Source organism: Mus musculus, chromosome 15 (assembly GCF_000001635.26).
Source record: "Mus musculus strain C57BL/6J chromosome 15, GRCm38.p6 C57BL/6J".
Classification (NCBI taxonomy): Eukaryota; Metazoa; Chordata; class Mammalia; order Rodentia; family Muridae; genus Mus; species Mus musculus.
Window position 1 is genome coordinate 34,818,875 of NC_000081.6, and position 25,367 is coordinate 34,844,241.

Sequence of the window (25,367 nt, forward strand, 5' to 3'; positions counted from 1 at the left end):
GCCACAACAGTATTTGCAACCCCACATGCTCATTATAGAGGATTGCAACTCTTCCATCAGGAGATGGGAGCTGGGTCTTCTTTTTCCTCTTGAACCCGGGGAGTCCATTTGACTGAGTTGACTAGTAGGATACTCTAGAGATGACTCAACAGGATTTCTAAGAAGCTGGGTCAGGGAGGCAGTAAAACCTTCACCTGGTGGCCTCTCTCATGGCACGTGCCTTTGGAGCCACAAACAGCAACATAAGCAGCCAGCCCCTCTGAAGATGCTCTGCTAGGTATATCATAAGAAGGCACCATGTAGAAATGGGAGGGATTTTTGAAGAGCCCAGCAATTATTCCTGCTTAGATGTGTGGACGGGGAGACTGTGGAGGGGCCCAAGCTACTGATACCATATGTTGTTGTTGCCTCAATCCCTCCCTGACATTCGTGCTGATTCCTGGAGGGAGCGGACGGATACTTTACTTGTGGGTTGTGTTCTCACACGCTGCCTCTGCCTGCCTCACATTAATTCTTCTAAGACATTGGATCCAGGTTTTGGGGCTCCACAAACATCTAGGAACAAGCATTTGCGTGAGTAGTGATGGACTGCGTGCAAACTTATGGTTAGGTTATTGACCACAAGGGGCCTTGTCACTCTGTTCTCTTTTCTCTCACCTCCGCTGATTTGCATCCTCTTCTCATTGATCTGGGAACGAAAACTCTTTATTTTCTATTATGAAGAGAATTTACCTCTCTCTAGACGCTTACTCTGAAACTTCCATACTTAACCTTATCAAGAATCCAGTCTTTACCAGAATGGCTTGAGGTTGTAGGTAGGCAACCTGGTTTGTGTGCGTGTGTTGTAAAAGAGATTCAGGAATACAGGAGAGAACCAAGAGGTCCAAATTGCCCAAGGTTGGACAGTGGTGGCTCATGCCTTTAATCCCAGCACTCAGGAGGCAGAGGCAGGCGGTTTTCTGAGTTTGAGGCCAGCCTGGTCTACAGAGTGAATTCCAGGACAGCCAGAGTTATACAGAGAAACCCTGTCTCGAAAGAAAAACAAAAAACAAAAACAAAAAAAGAAATTGCCCAAGGTTAGCTACTATGAACATATGAACACTGTCCTATTGGTACACCAGAAATTTCCATAGCCCACCACACCTGTGAGGAGTCCATGATTATAATTATTCCTTTACTTAAGGGATATTGGTGAGAGGAAAAATGTAGCTCTGAACCTAGGATCACCCAACTCTTGTATCTGAATCATTTGGACATAGCCTTCATCCAAACTGGTATATCTCTGGAGAAGGTTCTCTGGGCCCTGCATTTATTATTATTATTATTATTATTATTATTATTATTATTATTGTTATTATTATTAGGTATGTTCTTCATTTACATTTCCAATGCTATCCCAAAGGTTCCCCATACCCCCCCCCACTCCTCTACCCACCCACTCCCACTTCTTGGCCCTGGCGTTCCCCTGTACTGAGGCATATAAAATTTGCAAGACCAGGGCCCTGCATTTCGTGTGCCAGGCCCAGACGACTCCTCACTTATCTCCTCTAGAGAGCTGAAGATATTTGAGCTTTCTAGGGTCTGTGACTAGTTTGTTTGTCTGGCTGGGATGGGTTCAGTGAGGAAGGCAAAGTCCTGAGTCCCTGGAGGACAAAGAAAAACCATAAAGGAGGCCCTTCTGCCTGTCTGTAGATCAAGAGAGCTTTGCTTTCCAGCTACCCTGGGTGTAGCTGGCTTCTGGCAGGTTTATCATGTGTCATCTCCCTCCTGGACAGTATTTATCCCATGCCAAGAGGGCTGCATCTGTTCAAGGCCATCTGGGAAAGCAGGATGTGCTTGGGAGCAGCCTGTTCTCTGAACCTTGAACCCTAGAGGCCTTATAAGTTTCAACCCAGGTGGCATATCACTTTTTCCTAGGAGAGAACACGGAGTCAGTTCTCTGTAACATTCACTGATGAGCAATTTGCTAAGCAGAATCCCAGGAGACCAGCCTGTGCTCTGGCCTCTTCCAGAAGCTGAGGTAAGAGACCCCCCTCCCCCACTGGGTGTATGACACCAGGGAGGCGCTGACATTTTTTTTTTTGATGACTTCCCTAGGCCTTGAGCTAATTGTGAAGGAGAATTCACAACTGAGTTATCAATCTGTTGCTCAGCTGTTCCCACAGCTGCTTGTTCTTGAAAGGGGCCAAGAGCAGCCAAATCCTTCCTTACCATAAACCCTGATAACCACCCACCCGCTCCTGCCTTCATGACTGCCCTTGACCCCAAGGGCTCAGGCAAAGCCCAGGATAGGATGGAAAGACTGAGCTTTGAGCACATCAGCCCAGAGTCTAGTCCTGCCTTGTCACACAGTACCTAGCAACCATGGGTGTTAGGCTTTGCTATCTGAGCCAGAGATGCTCCAGGATCTTAGGGGAAGCACACCTTGTGATTAGAGGCAATCAATTTCAAGATGACCTGAGGAAGTACTATCAGGGGAACATGTGTGGCAGAAGAGAGAAAAGCCAGTGAAGGGGGTGTGTCAAAAGGGCCTAGTCCTATTGAGAAGCTTTGGCACGAGTCTGGAGTCAGCCACCCTCCTCTTTGGAAATAATGATCCTATTCACAGCTGTTGGTGGTGGGAACCTCTACTCATAGTGGGTCTGTGGGGGAGAGACAGAGCAGTGTCTCTCTGGCCTGCTTCATGCACAGACAGGACAGAATCTTGTAGATAAAGTCCTATCCTGGACTTTGCCTACATGCAGATGGTAAAATGGTAAGAGCCAGGGGACATATCAGGCCACTCTCTGTGTCTGCTACAAACAACTCTAAAGGGATGGGAATGGCTCTTTTCATCCAGAGTGGCTTATTAAAGTATTTATATAAATATATATATATAAAATGCTTTAATAAGCCATCAGTGAACTTGGTTGACCAGAGAGACCTCACATTCAGCTGCTTAGGTAGCAGCTCAGTTCTCTGCACATGCACACTTGAGGGTGAATTCATTTCAGGTGAATTCTTGGGCAAAGGTTAGAGACTAAACTCATGGCTCCTCTTCTTAGTACTCCTTTCAAATGCATCCCCTCTGTTTACTGTGATCATCGTTACCTCAAGCTATGACCTCATGTTAGAATGATCTTGAGTTTTCTCCCTGTGGTCTTGCTACTATCTTATCCAGCAAAGCAGCTCAGGTCATTCTCCTTGCTGTCTCTTTGAAAGTTGACTGTAGGTTCTCACTCTGCTCAGACAATAGGCTAAGAGCCACACAAATCTAAAACTCAGTGAGTCAACCACATGAAAGCCACAGCCAAGTCGAGGGAGAGTCATGAATCCAGATACTGTTCCCTTGTCCAGTTACTCTTTAATAACTTCAATTTCCAGGTTGAGGGGGGAAAATGGAGTCCCTACTGCTCTGTGGCCTTTCACTGCATCTGGGGTGCAGTCTTTCAGTGTAACCCAGGCTGTCAGTCACCAAAAGTTTCTTTTCTGTTTTCTTTATTCCACCTTCTGCTCAGCTAAGACTTCTAAAGAATCCACTGCCGATGGTCCCGTGGGAGAACAGTAATATTTCTGCATGGAAAGATGCCATACAAGAATGTTCGTCTAGAGTCCTTCGAGCTCAGTGGTCAAAGCCTGTGCTAAATGAGGGTGGATGACTGTACCATGAAGCAGAATTTATCTTGGTTTGAAAGATTCCTTTAGGTATGACTTAAAAGATAGATACCCCATAGCCTAGTAACTGTGGCCAGAAAATACAGACATACCACCTGATGTATAGGAGGGTGACTAGATTCAGTGGCACATTCTCAAGGAAACTTTTTTTTTTCTTTTTGCATTTTCCCATTGCCCCAGTGAGTAGCCAGTGCCCAAGTGCCCACCCAAGTGCCCTAGCCGGCAACAGTCAGGGCCAACTCCCCAATGCTGTTTGGGGCTGGGGTGTGTGTGTGCAGGATCAGGCAAAGGACAGAGCCATATCTCTTGCACTCACAGCACTACACACACTGGTGAGACTTAGCCTCTTTTTATTTGTGCCAACAGGAGGGACTCAAGAATGCCGCCCCCCCCCCAAACAACTCTTGCAGTTAGAAGTGATCATATGGTATAGTATAGACCAATGAGCTGCAATTGGTCTTGCAATTTTAGTTCCTTTTCTTTTCTTCTTGTCAAATAGACATAGCATAGTGCTATGGCACTCCTCTTGAGAACATAAAGCATTGGAGTGAAGAACAGACTTAGTCGTCCGCCCCTCCCCCCCTCCCCCCCTCCCCCCACTGGCCAGCTTCTCTCTCCTTCAGCTTCAAACAGACATTTGGCTCCAAGGCTCCAAGTAAGTCTTCTGTTATTTATTGATGTGGTGTCCTTTCCCCAGAGAGCTTGTACCGTACTTCTGATTCTTTCCAGAGTTGGGTGTACATCTATACTCAAGGCATGTTTGATCCAGATGTCCTACCACACAAATGGAAACATCTCCTGTAGTAGGTTAGACCAGGTGACATCAGAGGTAAGTTCCAGCGGGGCAGCATGACAGTCTGTAGCACTGACATCTAGCAATCCCATACTACCCCACTTAGACTGAGCTTGCTAAGGAAGCATGAGGACCAAATACAAACCATCCTAGGGCAATACGATCTCTAAAGAGGTGAGAACACACCAAGCAGGGGCCTAAGGGCTGGAGGACACAGGGTTGTGTATGAGACAGGCAGAAGCTACTGAGAAATGAAAATCAAGTACTCGGGCATTGCAAAGTTTAGACCCTAGGAACAAGGGAGGGCCTGATTTTAGAGAACAGAATAGCCACTGATGGGAAAAAGCATTTCCTTTTAACCTGCTACTGATTTGGAATTCAGAGGAGTTAGCCTCTGCCACACACACGAATGTCCACATGCATGTATTTGTATGTATTTGTTCGTGTAGTGTGACTTGAGGCCTGGATCTTCAGGCTGGTTGAAAAAAAAGCTTGTTTGGTCAGAATTGGTCAGAATCTAGCACTACTGGACTTCAACACCCCGAATAGAATCTGAAATCACCTAGGGATGGGAGGAGAAATAGCCACATCAGCACCATCCCTGTGCCAGGCCCCACAGCCCTCATTCTCAGAGGACGCTGCAGCTTGAAGATGACTGAACCCACCTTGCAGACCTTGATAAGGCCAGACCTAGGGATGGGCAGAGCCACTTTCAATGACATACTTCAGAGAAAGTCATGTAACCTTTGAGAACCTCAACTGACCATCTGGAAACAAGGGCTAGTTTGGGAATTCAAAGCCTGGGTGATAATCTAACTCCGTTTAGACCTCAGGGTTAGAGGGAAGGAGGAATTAAAGAAGACTGGTGGGGTTTTTTAATTGTCAAGTACCATGACAATGAAGGGATTATAATTATTTTCCACAACAATAATAATAATAAGCTAAATTTGATTCTGGCATAAAAATGCAAATAGCTGAAATTCAGTGATGTAGAACAGATCAATTTTGGAAAATTATACTTCATCTGCATTTCACAAAGCTAACAGGAGTGTTCATTGCTATGGTTCTGAGAAAGACCAGAAGAAAAGAAAAGTTCATTAATTCAGCAAGTCTACCCAATTTCTGTCGAATCAAAGGCATAACAATTTATTCATGAATATGATGCTGAGCTTAGGGGGAGATTCGATGATTAAAATACATTCTTAAAGCCTTTAAGAGAGTTTAAGCAATCATTTGCATTCTAAATAGACCTCTTTGACCCAACCTCCTCAAAACCTTAGATCACACTATGATGCAAAGCCAGCAGCTGGCTGGCAAGGCTCCTGCTGGTTTTATAAAGCAGTCTGAGGGTCCCCGTTCTGCTTAGACAATAGGCTGGGTAAACAAGTGTGCATAGCCAGGAATCTCATCAACTGAAACCTTCAATCAGGCGCATCTGGCACTGCTTTGGCAGTTTTTTTTTTTCTAGGCCAGTCCTGAATTTAGATACACTACCCTATTATCCAACCATGTCACCCATCATATGACCCAATTTTAAGTTCAAAAGAAAATGTCTCTGTGGCTATGCAGAGTCCTTTAAAAAAATGTGGTTTCCCTGTTGAGACTACAAAGACACTAGTAACCTTGAATCTTTCTGCCCTTGAATCCTTCTCCCGCAGGCCCTACACCCTTAAACTGTTGACCGAGCCCCAAGACCTGGGGCCACTCAGGTGAAGGTGAGTGTTGCTCCTGCTGTGCCTTGAAGAATGTCAGTGTTCCCAGCACAGGCACCACCTCATGATGATACAAGAGCTGCGTTGGGTTTCATGTGGAGAGAGAATGGGGCATCCCATGCTTCTTCACGGGCTCCAGGGCAGCCGTGATGTTTCTAGAGTATCCTCAGTTTGTTGGCTTTTTGTATACGCTCTCTTCCTGCATGGAGGCCCAGGGAAAACTGACAGTCTGCCATACCCCCATCTTTCAGTCTGTTCTTCTCTCCTCTGCTAAGGCACTCTACCATATGTAGAGTATGGCCTCCCATGTTGTGTGGCCAGGAAAGGTCCTGTACCCACCCTTCATATAAACAGGTGATCAGAGTTCCAGACCAGCTCAGCCACAGCTAACTCTCAAATCCCATTTTAGATTCTGCAAATTGAATTTTCTAGTTCCATATTTTCTGTCCTATTGTTACACATGTGCCAAACCATGTTTTAACTTTAAGGCTTAAAAAATATGACTCTGGGGTCTTGGGTCCTTTCATTTTTTCAGACTCATTCCCAACTGTCTCCCATACCTCTCCTGCTAAGTGCCTTCTGGGCCAAGGTGGGTGATAGATAGAGAAACCACTCATGTTCTCCAAACAACAGTTCCTCCTCATCTGGAGAGTGCCACACACCCAAGAGGAAAGAACTGATCCAAGTCAGAGAGGCCCAGCCATCAGATCTCATTCAGGGAGAAGCCTTGGATCCATCTTATTGATTTTCTCTGCATGTGTGCCTCTCAAGTTTTTCCAAACTGTTTCTAATTTGGAATGTAAAAGAGGGAAAAATTAAAAACCACTGATCTAGAGATAGTAGGATATCTTGGTAGTTGATACATTAAAAGCCAGACAGCTCAGAGGGATTTGGAAAATTTTAGAAGGCCATTTGACTCCTCTCTGTATGGTGCAAAACTGGCAAATTTCAAAGTCAAAAAGCCCCAAAACACTAAAGGTTCAGCTCACCTCCTAATGAAGACACATGAATAGCTGTGTGCACACTGGCCTTCACCTTCACCTCCCTTTGGAAATGGTGGAGTAGAGGTGGGAATTGCTCTTCAGATTGGACATCTCCAGGCCTGTGGCTCCACCCCACATTACCTTTGAGTCTTATTCAATATCTATAGGGCAGCCTGATCTGTATTGTTCAGCTTTGCCCACAGAGAAGCTATATGGCTCCTTTTCACTCCTTGGCTTTGATAAGGTACAGCAACAAAGCAAATTCAGGAGGTCCATCTAATCTAATATTGGTTCTCAGGTTGCTCAGCTCCTCATGGGCAAGGTTGCTGATCTTTCTCCCACAAGGATTGATACTAGTGCTTTTAATTATCTGAGCTAGCTTCTATGACTCCCTCGGGGATGTTTTACTGTAGCATCTCCTCCCACTGCAACATGGAAAGATGTCTATGCTGGTGACACACTTCTAGTTACAGATTCACTATATAAATCCTGGCTATTCTTCACTCTACCCCCTACTCCCTCTGGAGCAGTAAGGTGGACAGCCACTAAATCAGACATCTGGAGACTTTAGAGTTGAAAGTCCTCTGCACATACAGTACTTCATGGTGTTTTCTCTGTCGTGTTTGAACTCTCCCAGGAAAGTAGTGACACTTCTCAAAGTAATTCTTTTGGATTCCTTGCATGGAACTTCCTGTGATGTTTTTGCACTTCTACTAGCATTTGATATGTATAGGCAAATTCAAAGTCAACATGATTACCATGCCAGTGAGTCCCCATGTCATAACTGCTAGAACCCACCAATGATGTGATATAATCTTAGTGTGCTTGTTAACTCACTCCTGGATAGTGTGTGTGTGTGTGTGTGTGTGTGTGTGTGTGTGTGTGTGTGTGTGTTAGCTCACAGTATTAGTGAACACAGTCCATCAAAGTGAGGAAAGTCTAAAGGCTGGGTACTGTCCATGGTGGTGCAAGTTTGTGGTCAGGCTTGCTACACGGCTGCAAAGGACAGTATAGCTGAAATTGTGCAGCGTTATGATCCTGGAGGTCCAAATCCTGGGCTCACTTCTTCTAGCCAGTTCTTGACTCCTAAACTTCTAAAACCTGGGAAGCGAGAGTTCAAGCATGGGTGGATAGGGATGGGACATTTCATTTTGGAAATGTAACAGTATCTCTGGAGACTGGATTTAATGCTGACATTTAGTTTGAAAAGGGGATTTGTGTAGTCATCATCCATTTAACCAAGACATGAGGTCCTGTGTTCATTTAAGTCTCTATTTTCCTGGGAGCTGAAAACCATACTCTTTGCTGAAATAGTAATTTTGATGTCCTGTCCTAAAAGCCACATTCTTCTGTAAAACAGTAATTTTGATGTCAGAATAGTTTCCACCACTTCTTTGGAGCCTTCCCCACTCTTCAGCACTTTTGTCTAATTCATGGACACTTGCTGTATATGAGCCCAACAGTTTAATTTTCTTAGAAGGTGCTTCGGTGGCCCAGGTCTATGACTATTACTTTAATCCAAAAAGTAGAAGATTGTGCCTTAAACAAAAACCACACTCGTCAATCCCCAAAATGTAGCCTGCACAGAGCTTGGTTTACCTGTGCTGCTTTTTAAATATGGGATTCCAGCCTAAATCCAACTTTGGAAGAATATCTACTTAGAGGGTTGGGGTTATGTCTTTCCTATGTCTGGTAAGGCTCACTGTTTGGTTATCTTTCCTTGGAGGTTTCTAGCCACTCGAGTAGTTAGAAGCAGTCATGTGACTGAGTTTTGACCAATGAAATGCCAGTGGATATATGTGTCAAATAGGAGACTGATCCCAGCTCATGATGGAAAAGCTGCTCACCAATTCAGAACAAATAACTGGGGCTCTTTGTGAACTTAGATGCATTCTATGATGTTGCATTTGTTTATCACATTAGAGTTTCCTTAACTTCCACGTGGTAAGGAGGGTGTTCTTGGTGCAGCAAGGCACACAGGGAGAACTTCTGCTTTTTTTTATGTGGGGTCAGTGACTATACCCGGGGCTTCATACATGCACTCTACTACAGAACTACAGCCGAGCTCAGAGAAACTTACTAAAATTTCATTTTTCAGACACTTTCTTCTTATTTCCTTCTCTCCATCCCTGGATATATTTGTGTGTGGTCCCCTGAGAAGTATAACCTTCTCCCCATTCTTCCAGAGGACTCTGTCTTTCTGATCTGATATTCTGGTAAATCTCAGAGACTTGTTGCTGACAACATGTAGGTTCTGAGTTAATAGGTTATATACACTCCCCCCAGGCTTCATTTAGCCCTAGCAAAAGCAAGCTTCTCCCTATTCTAGACTAAACTGGACAGATGACTTTTGAAATTCCAAAATGATCTAATGTAAAATAATTAAAATAAAGTGGTCTTATTGTACAACTATCACCAAGACAGCATCATATGTGTGTGCCTCATGAGAAGAGGGGCCTGGAGGATGAAATCAACATCCTTCAGCTCTCAGTGATAGAACCCACTTCCAGCTTTTCTTTCAAGTAATAGTCTGCTTTTTTTTCATTATTATTTTTTAATATCTCCTTTGGGGCTGCTGGGCTCCATAGTGCAGTTTAGGGATCCAGGTGTTTCTGTTATGGGGAATTCTACTGAAGAGACAGGGACTCTTACTCTGACAGCAAAATGTGCCAGCCCAACATGACATGACACATTGCTTCCAGGCATAGATCATGGCCTAGAGCAAGTCACAAAGTCCCTCCAAATATGGGCCCTGGACCCTGGAGGGAGAGGAAGGCTAGATATGGACAAGTCCATAGAGCTGGAACACAAGATCCCCTCTGATAGCTCTGAGGTGAGTTCCCTAACATTTATGTATGAACTTCTTGTAAGTCCTTTATTTTTCTCAAAGACAAACCTTTTCCCCCACCCCAGGAAGTCATTTTGACTTTTATTCAGCCTCAACTAGTTAGAGAGAACACAGTGCAAAAGAACTGGTATCCTTTAAGACTGACCAGAGTACAGGCAGTAGGGAAGGCCTTCCCTCAGGAGCTGGCCTGGGAGGCCCCTCAGAGGTAGGCAGTGGCCAGAGGTGGGTGTTTCAGCATCATGTTCCTTACCTCTCTCCATCCTAAACCACACAGCTTCCTACTATGATAAAAATATCCAAGCCTCTGTCATTTTAGCAGGATCTAATTAAAGCTGCCCTAAATTAAGAAAATCTAGTCATTGTTTGCATTCCTAGATGCCTATGTTTAGTTGAGCTGCACGTAAGCAGAGAAATGAAAAATTAGCTTAATTTTTTGGCTGCAGGAAAAAGTGTGAATTGGTTTTCTGTCACTCGTAGGAACATCTTGTGTCTTCCCTCAGCTGGGTATCTGATGGGATTGCTTCTTCCCACCCTCCGGAAGGCCTCTGAGGACAAGTTGCTGCTTTACTCTGACCTGAAGAAACCTTTAGAGTCCAGACAGACCCCCCACAGACTCCGGGGGCAAGAGGCTCCTCGTAAGAACAGCTGCAGCCCACCCAAGCTTTCGAGCCACTGACAGCTGTTCCCAGGGGGGTGATATTAGAAAAGAGCATGCTCGACATACGGTACTTGTTTCCCTCAGAGCAGAGCAGTGTGCTGGGGAGGTGCTCAGTAACCTCCTGTCTTGGAAGCAAAAATGACTCAGGAAAACTTCTAGAATCCCTAGGTAGGGGGATGGTGACAGGGAGGCTGTGAGTGTGGTGTTTTAGGACAGGGCCTCTGCTTGACTTTAAATCCCAGCACTGGCACAGTGAGCTCCGTAGCCGTACCATGGCACCGGAGCTTCCTGGGTCTCTTTCCCCTTTAGACAATCAGAGTGTGCTCCTCATGGGCTCGCCGTATGGATTGATCTCACTCATAGATGTTAATCCTCAGAATGCTATATGGCTTACAAGTATGCAATAAATACCAGCTTTCTATAATTATTGCCAGGGACCCTCCCTCTCAGATTTCTCTCTACATCTGAGAACTCCACTTGACAGCAGTCTCCCAGACAGGCTCACTGGCAAACACTGGGAAACTTTGGGTTTTATTTTTAATCCAAGAAAATGTATACCTTGTGGGATGTGTGAGCAAATGTTGATGGAGGTGGGAGGTCTCTAAGCAGGGTGGGACCTTGAAAGCCAGCCAGGCTTTGGGTCTAGCAGAAAGGCCATCATGAGGAACAGCTTGAAGCTAAGGAATCAGTCAGCAAACCCAGAGCGGGCTCAGGCCCTGAAGGTAACCATGGAAACAGGAGCCCACAGAGGCATCCAGGGTGTGGGATGGGTAGGTGGGTGGATGGATCGATGGGCGATGGATGGGTAGAAGGGTGGGTGGATGTCGCTTTCACAGTAGAAGGGTAAGAGCTAGGGCAGCAGCTGTGAGCACCTTGGAGCTGAGGTTTGGGGAGCTGAGGTGAGGGTGTCCTAGGTAGGCAGCTGGGCATTCTGAAGGACGAGTGGGTTGGAACAGAAAGTGCATACTTTATGAAATTTATTCCAAGTTCCTAACTGTGGATGGGATCCAAATCAGGGCAAGAGGAGGGGATGAATCTTAGATTTGGGGTTCTTGTGCTTTCCCCCTGGTCTGAGTGGGTTCTGACACAAGTTCTTGCATGAGTGCCGCCCCCTACATGGACATTGATGTGGTCTCCCTAGCTCTTCAGTGCTCTCCCAGCTGTAGCTTGAAGACACAGAAACAGAGTCAGTGCCATAAGAACGAGTAAAAACAAGCTTCTTCCCTCACCATCGCTGTTGCCCTTGGGGTGAGCCTGCACTGTGGGGAAACTAGCCATCCTGCACCAACTGCTTGTGTCCCGGTTCTGTAGCTTCTGAGTCTGTCTCCTAGCTGCCAGACACTGTGACCTACATGATATCTTCAATCTTTCTCTTTCTGTCTAACACCCTGCTATTTCAACTTAGAATCTGAACCAGTCTTTTCTCATGCACAGGGTGGATGTTCAGGGTGGCAAATACTATACTGAGGAAAGAAAAACAAAATTATAGCCAAGGCTGAGACCATTCCTTTGAGCCATCTCAGGACTCCCAGGGAGAACGGGCAACCCGGGCCTGTGCTCCAGTGAAGACCTTCCAGGTAAGGATGGTGAGTAGGAGTTCTGTGCCCCCCTTTCCATCTTGGATGGAAAGGGTGTCTCCATCTGCTGCATCCTGCTGCCCCTAGTTCCTTTGATCCACTTTGTCTCCTACACCATCACCACCCACACACCTATGATTATATGTGGCCACATGATTGACGTCTGGCCATGTGACATGGACAGAAGCAGTCTGCCACTTCTAGACCTGTCCTCAAAGACATCCGAACTTCTCAAAGCACACTTATCTATCGTCTCTCTGTTTGATGAAGATGACCATAGAATACTTTTGGAGCTGGGAGCTGGGTGCAGCGGAACACTATGCCCCAGTTCCTATCCCGTGAGAAAGCAACAACCCGCTCATTCTGTTAAGCCTCTGGGACCAGGGAGCTGGTTACAGGTTACAGCAGTCAACCTATCATCCTTGGGATGGTTAAGGGGTAGATTTTGGAACTAGAGATGCATGTCTGGGTCTAAACAGCCCCCATTCAATGGATATTAGTAGAAGAAAGTAACAACAGTACTGAAGCTGAGGTGAAAGGCAACTGGCAACCTGCTCATAGGAGAGCACACTGGCAAGGCTCAGGATTGACATTGGTTATGGTTTGGTATCTCAGCCCTACAATGCACTAGGCTTTGGATCTAATTTTCATAACTATCATGAAGTAGGGGCTGCCAGAAGTTTAAAGATGAGGGACTCCAGGCACAGCGAGAGTAGGTGTTTTAGGCTCCAGAGGCTAAATGAGTTGAATTGGAAGGGACTAGAAAAGGCATTTGAATCAGTTTGCCTGACTTCTCTGTACTGCTACTTCTACTACCACCACCATCACCACCACCACCACCACCACCATCACAACCACCACCACCACAATCACAACCATCATCACCACCACTACCACCATCACCACTACCAACACCATCACCACCACCACCACCACCATCACCACCATCACAACCACCACTACCACCACTACCACCACCACCATCACCACCACCACCACCATCACAACCATCATCACCACCACTACCACCATCACCACTACCAACACCATCACCACCACCACCATCACCACCATCACAACCACCACCACTACCATCATGCGTAGCTAATATCCTCCACTCTCTTATTCTTCATCAGTCACCTGCCACAGAATATAGTATATAGATTTCACCTGTGCATTCATTGACAAGATAGATTGTTGTGACCTAGACTTCTCTCCGGGCTGAGAGGATAGAGTCAGTGGAAGGGTCTGAGGGCCTCAGTTCATCTGTTAACTACTTTTAGAAGGAGAGTGATAGAAAAGAGAGGGAAGCAGACACAGAGGAGAGGCATTCTGGGTGTCTGGGCCTCAAATTGTCTATATTGTGGTGTCTGAGAAGGACCAGGGAAGGAGAAAGAGATGGCCAGAACCCAAGGCAGATGAAAGCAGGACTAGGAGGGACCTGTCTTTGCAGCCATGTTGTTTTCGTGCTGTTATTTTTTCCTCTTGGGGATCTTAAGTCTGAGCTTAACTAAAGCTTCTCTTAATTATTCTAGCCCAAAGGTGTTCTGGAAAATTCAATGAACTACCCAAGGAAGCAGAGTAGTGGGGTGATGGAGAGAATCTCAGGAAGAAGGGGCTCAGAAGAGGAGGCAGGAGGGATAAGACCTGGCCCTCAAAACCAGGCTCAGTAGGGACGGTCTCTCCCCTTTTTAATTAAGAGCTCTGAGACTACCTCATCAGCCTTCTCTCATCAGCCTGGAGGGGCTACTGTTGGATAGGGGGGGGGGTCCTCTAGGGATGAATCTTAATGGCTACACAAGACTCTGATAATAAAAGCCCCCAGTTCTCTGTCAAAAAGAAACCCAAAAGCTGTATAAATATTTACTGCTATTTCCTGAGAGAACACTTAATGAGCAATTGCATTCATAATAAACAGTAAAACTTCTTAAACTCTCTCTTAGCTTGTCTTCTAATCATGCCCATCTCCCATGCAGTTGCATTCCTTCCCCACAGTGGACTTCTTAAGGTCTAAGATTCCGTTTTCCCGAGGCTGGGATTGCAAGTGCTTGGCACCCATGCCTGGATTTTATATGGGTTCTAGGGACTGGATTCAGGTCTTTCTGTTTACACGGCAAGCACTTTATGCACAGAGCCATTTTTCTACCCTCCTCAGTCCTTGTCACTCTTAGCATCATAAGGGGGTAAGGAGCTGGCCCTAGTCTAAGGTATGGCTACTTCTAATTCTCTCCTAGCTAAAGGATTCCCAGGGCAGCAGGTACCAGGAGCCCTTCAGCAAGTGAGGAGTGACAGAGGCAACGTGGGGGGTGGGGGTGGGGGTGGGGGTGGGGGTGGGGAAGGCCATGGAGCTTTCATCTCAGGCAGGCAGGGATGACATAGTCACTGTTCTTGGTACTGACCTCAGGGTGCAGGCTCATGGCACACAGGTTTGCACCTTCACAGATCTATCAATCTTAGCTCCACCTTACACTCACACTGGGAGCTTTAAGTAAAAACTGGGAATTGGTCTGATTCAAGGCTACAGTCATCAGAGGGACTTTGGCCAGCTAGGGGACCCACTAGATTGCTAGATCCAATCAGTTGCCAAAGAGAGACTCCCCCACCCCAGAGCTCAGAAGTTTCTCCAGCCACAGCTCCACTCTTTTTCCTTCAAGAGATTTTGAAGCAAAGACTCTGCCGTGGAACAACCTCAGGTAGCAACTGGAACCTTGTTCACTCACCCTTAATTGGTATTCAACAGCTGTTTGATGTCTGCATAGTGAAGACACAGGCAGAAGCAGGCTGAGAGGCTCACAGCTGACTCTGAAGTCATGCTTTGGAGGAGCTGACATTGAAACAGGTCCTGAATGATAAGGAAAAAAAAACCTGTCATGTGAAGCTGCCATGATTGTAGGTACAAAGGCCACAGGGACAAAGGGAACATATGACCAGGGCACAAAAGACAGCAAAGAGATGAAGCTTGAGAGGTAGCAAGAGATAGGTAACGTGGAAAGTCTTGGATAGTGATGGTCAAGTGGGAAGCAGCTGGGATGCTTTCAGGAGGCAGGCAAGACCCTCTTGTATTTGTAAGAGACACTTGGGTTGCAGTGGGAGAGGGGCTGGTAGGCAGCAGGATAGGTGTGGGTAAGAGTGGTCTACTCCATCAGGGTCAGGGATGGATGGGGCTCTGTTCTTCTGAAGAGTGGGGAATGTAGGTCAGGCAGCTCAGATCACTCAAAAGGCCGCTGAAGCAGCCCCCTCACCTGTCAGGAGAGAAGCTGAGTCTGTGCTGTGTGGGCTCAGCTGAGATCTGTGTTGGCAGGGGAAGCAGAGAAACAGTCACCCAGATACAAGGATATGGGTCACCACCCAGGGTCCCCTTATCCCCATTCCCAGAATGCCTTTCCCCCCTTCTCCACCCCTTTAGTACCTCCTTCAAGCAAGCCTAGAAATACACCACCAGGAAAGCAGGCAGCTATATTTTAAGATCAGAGTTCAGACCTCTAAATAAACTATAAACAAAACCAGCTTCTTTGCTACAGAAGGAGGGAGATGGCTGCATTTCTCTTTAGTGCATTGACTCGGAAATAAACAAGTGGCTCTGCCTGTCATATACACTTAACTCTCTGAGAAGACATCTGTCAGGCCCAGGAGCTTCTGCTTAGCCTTTCCAAGGAAAAGCTCATGGCCCCGCACTCAGGCTTCTCCCTGAAGACTCCAAATTCACTTTGATACTCATGGAAAGGTTGTTTGTCCCTGGCCCCACAGGAAAAGCTAACTGAAGGCAGATATAAACAAGGGCTCCAATGTAGCCTGGGGTCTAGACAGGGGTAAAGGCAGCTGATGAAGGGAGAAACAAGCCAAATGTAGAAGGAGATGAGGGACAGGTGGGGGCAGAAGGGCAGAGCTATAGGTGATGGAGAGTAGCCCTTAATAGGGAAATGTGAAGTCTGAGAGCCCAGAAGCCTGTGAGAGGTACAAAGAAACAAAAGCTGAGAATTTATTTTTCTATGAACAGAGTCTTCTATAATCAGGAAGGAAGAAGAAATGAGTGAGATAAATAAAGCAGAGAGGAAAGAAAACAAGAGTCACAAAGCTCATTTCCTACTCCTAGGAAGAGAGACCCCCCCCCCCAAGTACAGCAGGAAAAGGTGATTAATAAACAGAGCTCAAGGAGCCAAGGCACACGGGAGTCAGGAGCCGAGGCTGAAGGAATTTGTGTGTCTGAGAAGTGTCATGCAGCAGAACTCACACAGATGTGTGTAGCACAAGGTAACTGTAAGGCTTGAGTTTGCCAGAAGCCAACTGAGAGGATGTCAGGCTAGAGAGAGAGTGGATGTCCCCAGGTACAAAGGGCCCCGGCAGTGTGGAAACCTCACAGCCACCCTCCAAGGTATGGAGGCATTGAAAAGGAGGGTCAGCAAGCCAGTGATAACAGATCCACCAGTTCACACAACCTCTGCAAAGGCTGGCACTCTCCCAGCAGCACACCGTGGGGATGAAGGAGACCAAGGAGCCTCCAGACAGAAGCCCAGCCAGGTGTGGGGGAGCTCCAGATTTCAAATGATAGATCCAACCAGACTACACAGAGGATAAGGTGAGACTATGATAAGCAGACTCCCATAGAAATAGATGGTTGGGGTCAGGAGAGGTGGCATACACGTATGATCCCATCCCATCACTCAGAACACAGAGGCAGGCAGACGGTGAGTTCAAGGTCAGCCAGGTCTATATAGTAAGCTCCAGGGCAGTCAGAGCTACACAGAGAGAGCCTGTATCAAAAAAATAAGACAGGGATAGGGGGATGGATTGGGAGAGGAAAGAGGGCAGCAAGGCAGTAGTAGATAGGGTGACATGAATAAAGCACAGTGATAAATGCATGAAGATGGCAGATACCAACTGGCAGATCACTCCCTACACACACACACACACACACACACACACACACACCAGCACCACCGCCACCACCACTGTTGCCACTACTAGCATCAAACATCAAAGAACGGAAGCTCACATGAACCACACCACATTATTCTTCTTCCCATATGGAACTGCTTTTGCAGGAAGACCCACACTCACAGAAGCTTCAGAGACATGGGTGTAGCGTCCTTTTAGTGAGGACACATGTAACCAATGCACACATCATATATGCTCAAAGGTGAGTGGCTGATACAAAGACTCATACTTGGATCCACTGATCCAACACAAAACTAGATCAAGGATTCTTTTCAGACCCTCTGAGGGAGCTTAAAGCAGGCTAGTCTTTTGCACTGTTTGCATAGTTCTGGGGATCAATACCTAGGGCCTTGTACATACCAGACAAATGCTCTGACCGGAGTTCAGCTCCAACCCATCAAACAATCTAGAGCCAGAACACCTCTCAATTCAGGTGGCACCCTTAGAGCCACATATGAAGAATGTGTTTCTCGTGGTTGCACTGTTTTTCCTGAGTCTGGAGCCACCTTATAAGAACTGTCCTATTACTTCTGACCAAGACATGAGGACACCAGCTCTCTGCTAACAATGCATGCCACAGTCTGAAAATGAGGACCATGTATTTGCTCAGAGACCAGGGGGATACCAAGGAATAAGGGTCTATTTCTTGGCTTGGCCAATATGAGGGCCCTATGTCTTATGATTGGGAATTCTGTGCTGAAGTCAGTGTTTATACAGCACACAGTTTCTCACACTGTATGCACATACCACACTAATGCATGTCCAGATCCTCATACATGGCACACTGTATGCATCTTCGCATCCATCAGAAGACATATTTGTCAATACTTTACACAGATTTTGGGTAGTCCTACTCCTCAGATTGCACACACGCACAGAACTCCAAGTACTCCTCTGAAGCTCACACTGGCTTGTACATACACGGTATCATGCAGAGTTCTCAAACAGAACTCCATTACTCCTCCCCATGCCAACAGGACCTGTGCACACACCCAAGCTCCTGCCCCACCCATATCCCTGCCACAGCTCAACCTCAGTCTTCTCTGACAGCTCCCATTTTCCGATAACCCCATTTCCAGGTATAGGAAACTTTTCTTCAGGTTTCTAAAAGAGGAAGCCGAAGCCGGTAGATCATTCCGTTGCTGCCCTATCCGCCCTATACATAAAAGCCATCCTTCATTCTCCAGTCTGTTTCCTACAGACCCGGCGAGGGAGGAAAGTCACTGTAGGCAACCCTCTGTCTGAGCCCTGGGGGTGCTGACAATAACAGCTGTCCCTGGAGGATGCCGAGGGAGGGGGAAAAGGTGTCAGCTCCGTGCAAAGCTGGGGGGCGCCCGAAGAACAGAATGATGCTCCGGAACGTCTCAAGAGTCTGGGCGGCGACTGTGCCCCGGGCTGGCGCGCTCGGAGCTGTCCGTTCAGCACCACCGCGCAGCACCAGGCTCAAGGCCCTCTGCAAGGCGCACCGGCTCGGTTCCCGCCCCCGCTCCACGGGCGCCTGCGGCGTGGGCTCCTGCCTCTCGTGGTGGGTGAGGGGCGCGCAGATCGGAAGAGGGGGGCTCCACGAGCGTCGGGGCCACGCAGCCACCTGTGAGCCTCTCGCGGATGTGGGCGGTGGTGTGTGCGGCCGGAGACTGAAGGAGGCGCACGGTGGACCCCGCCTGCCCGGTGGCGGGGCACACAGACAAGCACTCACATCTACATCCTCGCACCCGCGCGCACTCGCGCAGCCAGCCAACGGCGTCCACCGCGGTGATGCTTGCCAGCAGGTCGGGGAAGTTTCCCGCCGGCCTCTGCCGCGGGCTCCCGTGCACCCAGGTAAGCGCTTTTAGAACGCGCAAGGCGAGCTCCGGGAAGGCGCAGCGCACGCGGCCGGGGAGCACGGCGCCAGAAGGGCGCGGGGGTGGTGGTAGGAAGGGGGCTGGGAATGGAATCGGTCCTTGAAGGCTGGAGATCTGGGACGCTGAGTTGACCCTTTTAGCCCTCGGCCCAGATTTACAGATTAGAGCGGTGAATTTCCTTGCCTCCTCCCAAATCTCCGCGCCCCCTTCTTGGCCCAGCCCTGCCAGTGCGCATCTCAGCTTGGGTCCCGCCTGTCTGCGGCGAGAGGGCGGGGGCGTCTCCTTGGTCTGCTCACAGGCAAGGTCAGCACACAGCCCCCTTGGGCTTTCAGAGCCGACAGGCGCCACTCCCTGGAGGAGGTGGAGGCCCGGGTGTACTCGTGGAAACATACACCCTTGTCTTGCCTTGGGAAGGGAGTCAACTCCCATAGACCCATTCCTGCACCCCAGTGCTGGACCTCACCTAGAGACCCTGCTGGAGAGGCCAGTCAGATGAGGGTGAAGAGAAAACAAGAGAAAGACTTGGGGTGGGGAGTGCCGGCGCTCACATAGATGCTGTTCCCTCTGCTTTCAGGTGTAGCGCCCCCGCGCGGCGCGGGCGCCTGGGCATCTCCAGCATGACCCGCCAGAGCCTGTGGGATGTGTCCGATACCGACGTCGAGGATGGAGAGATCCGCATCAATGTGGGTGGCTTCAAGAGACGGCTGCGTTCCCATACGCTGCTGCGCTTCCCTGAGACACGCCTGGGCCGTCTGCTCCTCTGCCACTCGCGAGAGGCCATTCTGGAACTCTGCGATGACTACGATGACGTTCAGCGTGAGTTCTACTTCGACCGTAACCCCGAGCTCTTCCCCTATGTGTTGCATTTCTACCACACCGGCAAGCTTCACGTCATGGCTGAGCTGTGCGTCTTCTCCTTCAGCCAGGAGATCGAGTACTGGGGTATCAATGAGTTCTTCATCGACTCTTGCTGCAGCTATAGCTATCACGGCCGCAAAGTGGAACCTGAGCAGGAGAAATGGGACGAGCAGAGTGACCAGGAAAGCACCACTTCCTCCTTCGATGAGATCTTGGCCTTCTATAATGATGCTTCCAAGTTCGATGGGCAACCCCTGGGCAACTTCCGCAGGCAGCTGTGGCTGGCGTTGGACAACCCAGGCTACTCAGTCCTAAGCAGGGTCTTCAGTGTCCTTTCCATCTTGGTGGTGTTGGGCTCCATCATCACCATGTGCCTCAATAGCCTGCCAGACTTCCAAATCCCTGATAGCCAGGGTAACCCCGGTGAAGACCCCAGGTTCGAAATTGTGGAGCACTTTGGCATTGCTTGGTTCACATTTGAGTTGGTGGCCAGGTTTGCTGTGGCCCCTGACTTTCTTAAGTTCTTCAAGAATGCTCTAAACCTTATTGATCTCATGTCCATTGTCCCATTTTACATAACTCTAGTGGTGAACCTGGTGGTGGAGAGTTCTCCTACCTTGGCTAACTTGGGCAGGGTGGCTCAAGTCCTGAGGCTAATGAGGATCTTCCGAATTCTCAAGCTGGCCAGACACTCCACTGGCCTCCGCTCCTTGGGAGCCACCCTGAAGTACAGCTACAAGGAAGTGGGGTTGCTCTTGCTCTACCTCTCAGTGGGGATTTCCATCTTCTCTGTGGTGGCCTACACCATTGAAAAGGAGGAGAACGAAGGCCTGGCCACCATCCCTGCCTGCTGGTGGTGGGCCACTGTCAGTATGACCACAGTTGGGTACGGAGATGTGGTCCCAGGGACAACAGCTGGGAAGTTGACTGCCTCTGCCTGCATCTTGGCAGGCATCCTGGTGGTGGTCTTGCCCATCACTTTGATCTTCAATAAGTTCTCCCATTTCTATCGGCGCCAAAAGCAACTTGAGAGTGCTATGCGCAGCTGTGACTTTGGAGATGGAATGAAAGAGGTCCCTTCGGTCAATTTAAGGGACTACTATGCTCATAAAGTTAAGTCCCTCATGGCAAGTCTGACAAACATGAGTAGGAGTTCACCTAGTGAACTGAGTTTAGATGATTCTCTACATTAGCTGGACCCCGACTTACATTGCTGATCTGCTGCTTGTGGTTCTAGCACAATCAGGGCAATTTTAGGGCTGTGGCATAAGAAATCATCCCTGCCCTAGAGGGAGAGCTGCATGGGACATAAGCCCTAGATTGCTTTTGCAATGTTTAGAGAGGTTTCTTTTTTCTTTTGAGGATGGTGTGTCTAATAACATGCCTTTGCACCTCTCAGTGAAGTGACACTCACTGGTGTTTGCATCATGGCAAAAAAAAAAATGTTCACCTTTCTGCCAGATGAGTATCTAGAATGCCAATTTCTCTGTCCACTGTGTACAGTATTCTAATGCTCATATCCCAGCATTACCTGTGAGTGGAATTGTCTGTGCTCCTATTTCCGAGGCTGCTGTATGGGTTCCAGTGACAACACATCTGTCTATGAGGTCAGCAAGGATATCGTGAGATTTGGATCACAACCATGTGAAAATAATCTCAATTATGTATCCCTTGCTTTCATTTACCTTTAATACCAAAACAGAGAGATCGCAAAGCTAAGCACACTTGACCAATGCAAATCTTCGAGTTGTCTTTCTACTTGGTCCTGTCCTTGTGATGTGCATGAATGCACCAGTCATTTTAAAGAAAGATATGTATTGATGTATATCTCCTAAGTGTCAGTGTAAAGAGAATGTTACTTAGTCGATATGTAGTAAAGACTGAATGTTTTTCCTCCAAACAGTTAAATTTAGGGACAGCGACTTTAGCTAAACATGGACCAAACCCCAGGAGTTCATGTAGGCTAAGCCCTTTTACTGATGGTCAGGCCTCTTTTCATTTATTTCTGGCTGAGATGCTCAATCCAGGCCATTTTGACCAAAGTTTGCTGTGTCTTGGTATTAGCATGTTTTTCAAGCATCTCTTTTTTAAGATGTTTAGGAATAAGGCCGTGCTGTCTTTCTCCTCCACTGGAAGAAGTTTGTGTTTTGTTGTCTTTGTGAGGTAAGCACTGTCAGGTTGCTGGCAAGGGCAATAGCTTAAATATTTTCTTGCCTGCTCTAAAAGCCCATAAAATGAATGTTCTTTTGTTTCTGAGCAGAGTTTCCTTTAGGTAGTTTTGCTTCTAGGACACAGGATAGTGTATGTATAGTGTTTGATTGCCTTGAGTTCCTGCCTTGGCATGGAAACCTGGTAGTGCAGAGCATATTCAAGATGCAGACATGCATGAAGGCAGGTGGCTTACCCAGGGTGGAAACACTGTAGCTTTTATTTCCATTGCAATTGCAATGGGGTTTGGGGGACAGGGGTAGAAGTCAAAAGAAAAGAGTTATAAAGCCAAAAACTACTTTATAAGATATAAATAACTGTGAGCTTCTTTAAAAGCTTAAAACTAGTAAAATAGAAAACAAAAACAACAAACAACCCTTTCAACCATTAAGCTGTGTTGAAGGGTTACCTCTATTTCCTTTTCCAACACACTGTTCAGTTAACACAAAACATTATGAAGGGGCACCTGGGCCCCCTTTAAGAAAATTCTTTCCCATCATTGTCTAAGTAATCTGATGGTTTTCCAGTGGCTTTCATTATTGTTGAGTCTTTGGCAAGGCTATAGAATCCAGGGATCCAAATACGGAGATAAACAGGCTTTTAATCCAAAGTTTGGGCCTACTCTTAATTGGTCCATTTTGTGTTTTAGTCAGTTAAGGACAATCCACACTTCACAGGGGTGTGGAATGGATCTTCTCAGAGGGCTCTGTGTACTAGTGGTTGCCATGGTGACTACAGTGTGGGCGATTTGTTGGATGAATGCACTGACCATTTAATGCCCTTGAGCCTCCAGTTCAGATCTTTCATCAGACTGGAGACTGATGAGGGGCAGAAGGTGGCAACCTCCTAGTGCCTACGTGCAGACACATCTATGTCTATTATTCCAAAGCAGCAGGAATGTGAGGTTGACTTCAAGGAACCCCGCCTGTGAATCAGAAGACAGGAGTTGGTTTTGGGAGTTTGCATATGGAACTCTTGTTGTTGGCTGGTATCTTCAGCACTAGAAGACCAAGGATGTATAAAACTGTTCCCAGTTGCACTGAAGGCAGGGGACAGCCTAACCTGTGAGGACTGTTTGGTTTGCTGAGGCTGATGGTATACCATAACTGGGCATGAATTGCATGGTCACTGACCATGAAGCTGATGGAAAGAAGAAAAGAGGAGATGCAGAGTAACTTAGCCACTCTCCTAAGGATTTTTCTAAATGAACATGTTTAACACCAAAAAGGAGATACCTGCAAGGATATGAAAGCTGGAAAACTTGACTTTTCTTTTTTGGTGATGACTTGTTTTATCTGGTGCCTTTCATTGGGGGAATCCCAAAGTGCTTTAGAGACTGTCTTTTTAACATTTCTTGTAGATATATGTATAATTGTAAAAGAATATTCCTTTGCCCACCAAGACTTTTAGTCGCTTCTGAGCATGAAAAGGTCCCAGGAGCATTAAGTTCCCCCAAGCAGTAGTTTCATAGACCTTGAGGGAGGGCCATCCAGATGGCTGGGCTCTGCAGTGATCTCCATAGACCATAAAGAATGGTGTAAAGGCCCTGGGAACCTTTCCCTTATCACTGAACTACACGGAGGTATGAAGTTCACAAGTCCTGGATCAGACACAAAGCCTCTGACTAGTCAAGTCAGATAATGTCTCCCATGGTAGTTTCTCCTCCAGGAGAGAGCAGATTCATTTTCTGCCGTGTTCTTGGGAGTAAAGGCTACCAAGATGAAGTGGACTCATAGATGATCAAGGTAGCCTGTACAATCCTTTCTTGGGGAACACAGTAGATGCAGGCTCATTCATACCCAGCTGGTAGCTAAAGAGCAACTCCACTCTTGGCATTTGACCTGTTCAGTATTACTGGGTCAAATACATGGGCCAAGCTTTGTCATAGCATGCAGGGTGGGCATTTGGAACTGACACACGTTTATGGCACAGATACATTAGTCTGGGGCTGTGTTTCCCATCCAAGTTCTGCATTTCCCAGGTTGGCTGCTGAGGAGGGGCGTGTAGAATGCTGAGCCTATGCCTAGCTCATCAGGTAGTAATTGATGTTTAATATTTGGGTTTGTTATTGCTACTTACTGTAGCTCTCAAAGCACTGAGCGACCTGTTAATTCCTGCTTTGTTTCAATGGAAATGATTTGTTCTGCACTTTGGGATATCGGCGGTAGAGACCACAGGCAGTGTGGTCTCTACTTGAAAGCTTAACTGGTATTTCTTGTATGTTTTAACAGCATGACTTGTTCCAGGGTTGTAATTTTAAACATCGAGAATACTGTATTTGCGATGTCAGTTTTAACACTCATTAACACACTACTGTGCCAGCGTCCTGGCGGCTCCTGCGCCATTACATCGCTGCTGTGCTTGAGTTTCTTGTGCCTCGACTCCAGAATGAGGCACATGACTGACATACTCAGGATGCCAGCCTTGCAAATATGCAGATTAAACAGAAGATAATTATTTCACTTCCCTAAGGTCCCTCAATTACACATGGAGTGGCAGAGATAAGGACATTGGGAAGCAAGGGATTGGACTGCCCAAGAAAGGCTGAACTGGTGTTTTGCTTTGTTTTGTTTTGTTTTGTTTTGTTTGTTTTTGTTTTTGGGGATTTTTTGTTTTGTTTTGTTTTTTGGTTGTTTATGGTGTGTGTGTGTGTGTGTGTGTGTGTGTGTGTGTGTGTGTGTGCATAGTTACACATGTGTAGAGGTTAGGGTTAATGTTGGATATTTTCCTCAACTACTCTGCACCTTATATATTCAGGAGTGATCTCTCATTTGAACCCAGACCCCAGCGGTCTTGCTAGTCTAGCTTGCCAGCTTGCTTTGGGAATCATTGCTTCTGCCTCCATGGGCTGCGATTATAGGTAGACACTCATCCTGCCTCCCATCCTGGGTTTGGGGATCTAAATGATGGTCTTCTCAGCCCCAAGGCTGAGCAGTGAGTGAGAAGGGAAATTTCCTTCTTAGCAGGCAGCTGAGGAAGGAGCCTCTGCTGAGATCTGGAGCTACTGGGTTACAGAAGCGATGGTTACATTGTCTTGGGACCCCAGGGGACTGGAGGTTCCTATAAGATTTTCTTGCTGCTCAGTGTCCCACATTGAGCCTCCATAGCCTGCTCTGACCACCCTGTTCTGTCCCATAGGACCAATCCTTTTGCAACTCAAGTGGTTAGTGATAGCAGAGCAGGTATGGCGTGGCATGTCCAGGCTGGTTGGCTGTGAACATTGTTAGAGGATCCCTGAACTTGGCTCCTTGCTCTCCCTTGCTCGTCCACTGCTGCAGAGTGAGGAATTGGATGGAATAA

At 47.3% G+C, this 25,367-nt stretch overlaps 1 protein-coding gene and 1 long non-coding RNA gene across 9 annotated transcripts in view; one reads left to right on the plus strand and one right to left on the minus strand.

Moving 5' to 3' along the window:
• The window catches only part of Gm32970, a 93,706-nt gene extending 73,905 nt beyond the window's left edge, over positions 1-19,801 (minus strand). For 4 of the 7 annotated variants that reach the window (XR_003951602.1, XR_003951601.1, XR_383915.2 and 1 more), the window contains exons 1-2: positions 18,193-18,279; positions 14,946-15,067 (exon numbers count right to left, since the gene is read on the minus strand). This is a non-coding gene — a long non-coding RNA (predicted gene, 32970). Of the gene's footprint in view, positions 1-4,304; positions 4,429-14,945; positions 15,068-18,192 lie in introns of those variants that run through there. The other 3 variants (XR_003951599.1, XR_383919.3, XR_383918.2) reach the window with 3 other exon arrangements.
• On the plus strand, positions 18,481-24,533 carry Kcns2 (K+ voltage-gated channel, subfamily S, 2). 2 transcript variants are annotated; one of them, NM_181317.4, is made up of 2 exons: positions 18,481-18,978; positions 19,576-24,533. In NM_181317.4, the coding sequence occupies exon 2, from the start codon at positions 19,619-19,621 to the stop codon at positions 21,050-21,052; it is 1,434 nt and encodes a 477-aa protein (NP_851834.1). In that variant the 5' UTR covers positions 18,481-18,978; positions 19,576-19,618; the 3' UTR covers positions 21,053-24,533. The 2 variants fall into 2 exon arrangements, with proteins under 2 accessions (NP_851834.1, NP_001258633.1); NM_001271704.1 differs by lacking the exon at positions 18,481-18,978 and adding an exon at positions 19,175-19,304.
• Positions 24,534-25,367: the final 834 nt, after the last annotated feature.

What these genes read in the sequence shown, in the direction of transcription:
- Kcns2 (NM_181317.4), top strand. Translation starts at nt 19,619, where the DNA reads ATGACCCGCCAGAGCCTGTGGGATGTGTCCGATACCGACGTCGAGGAT.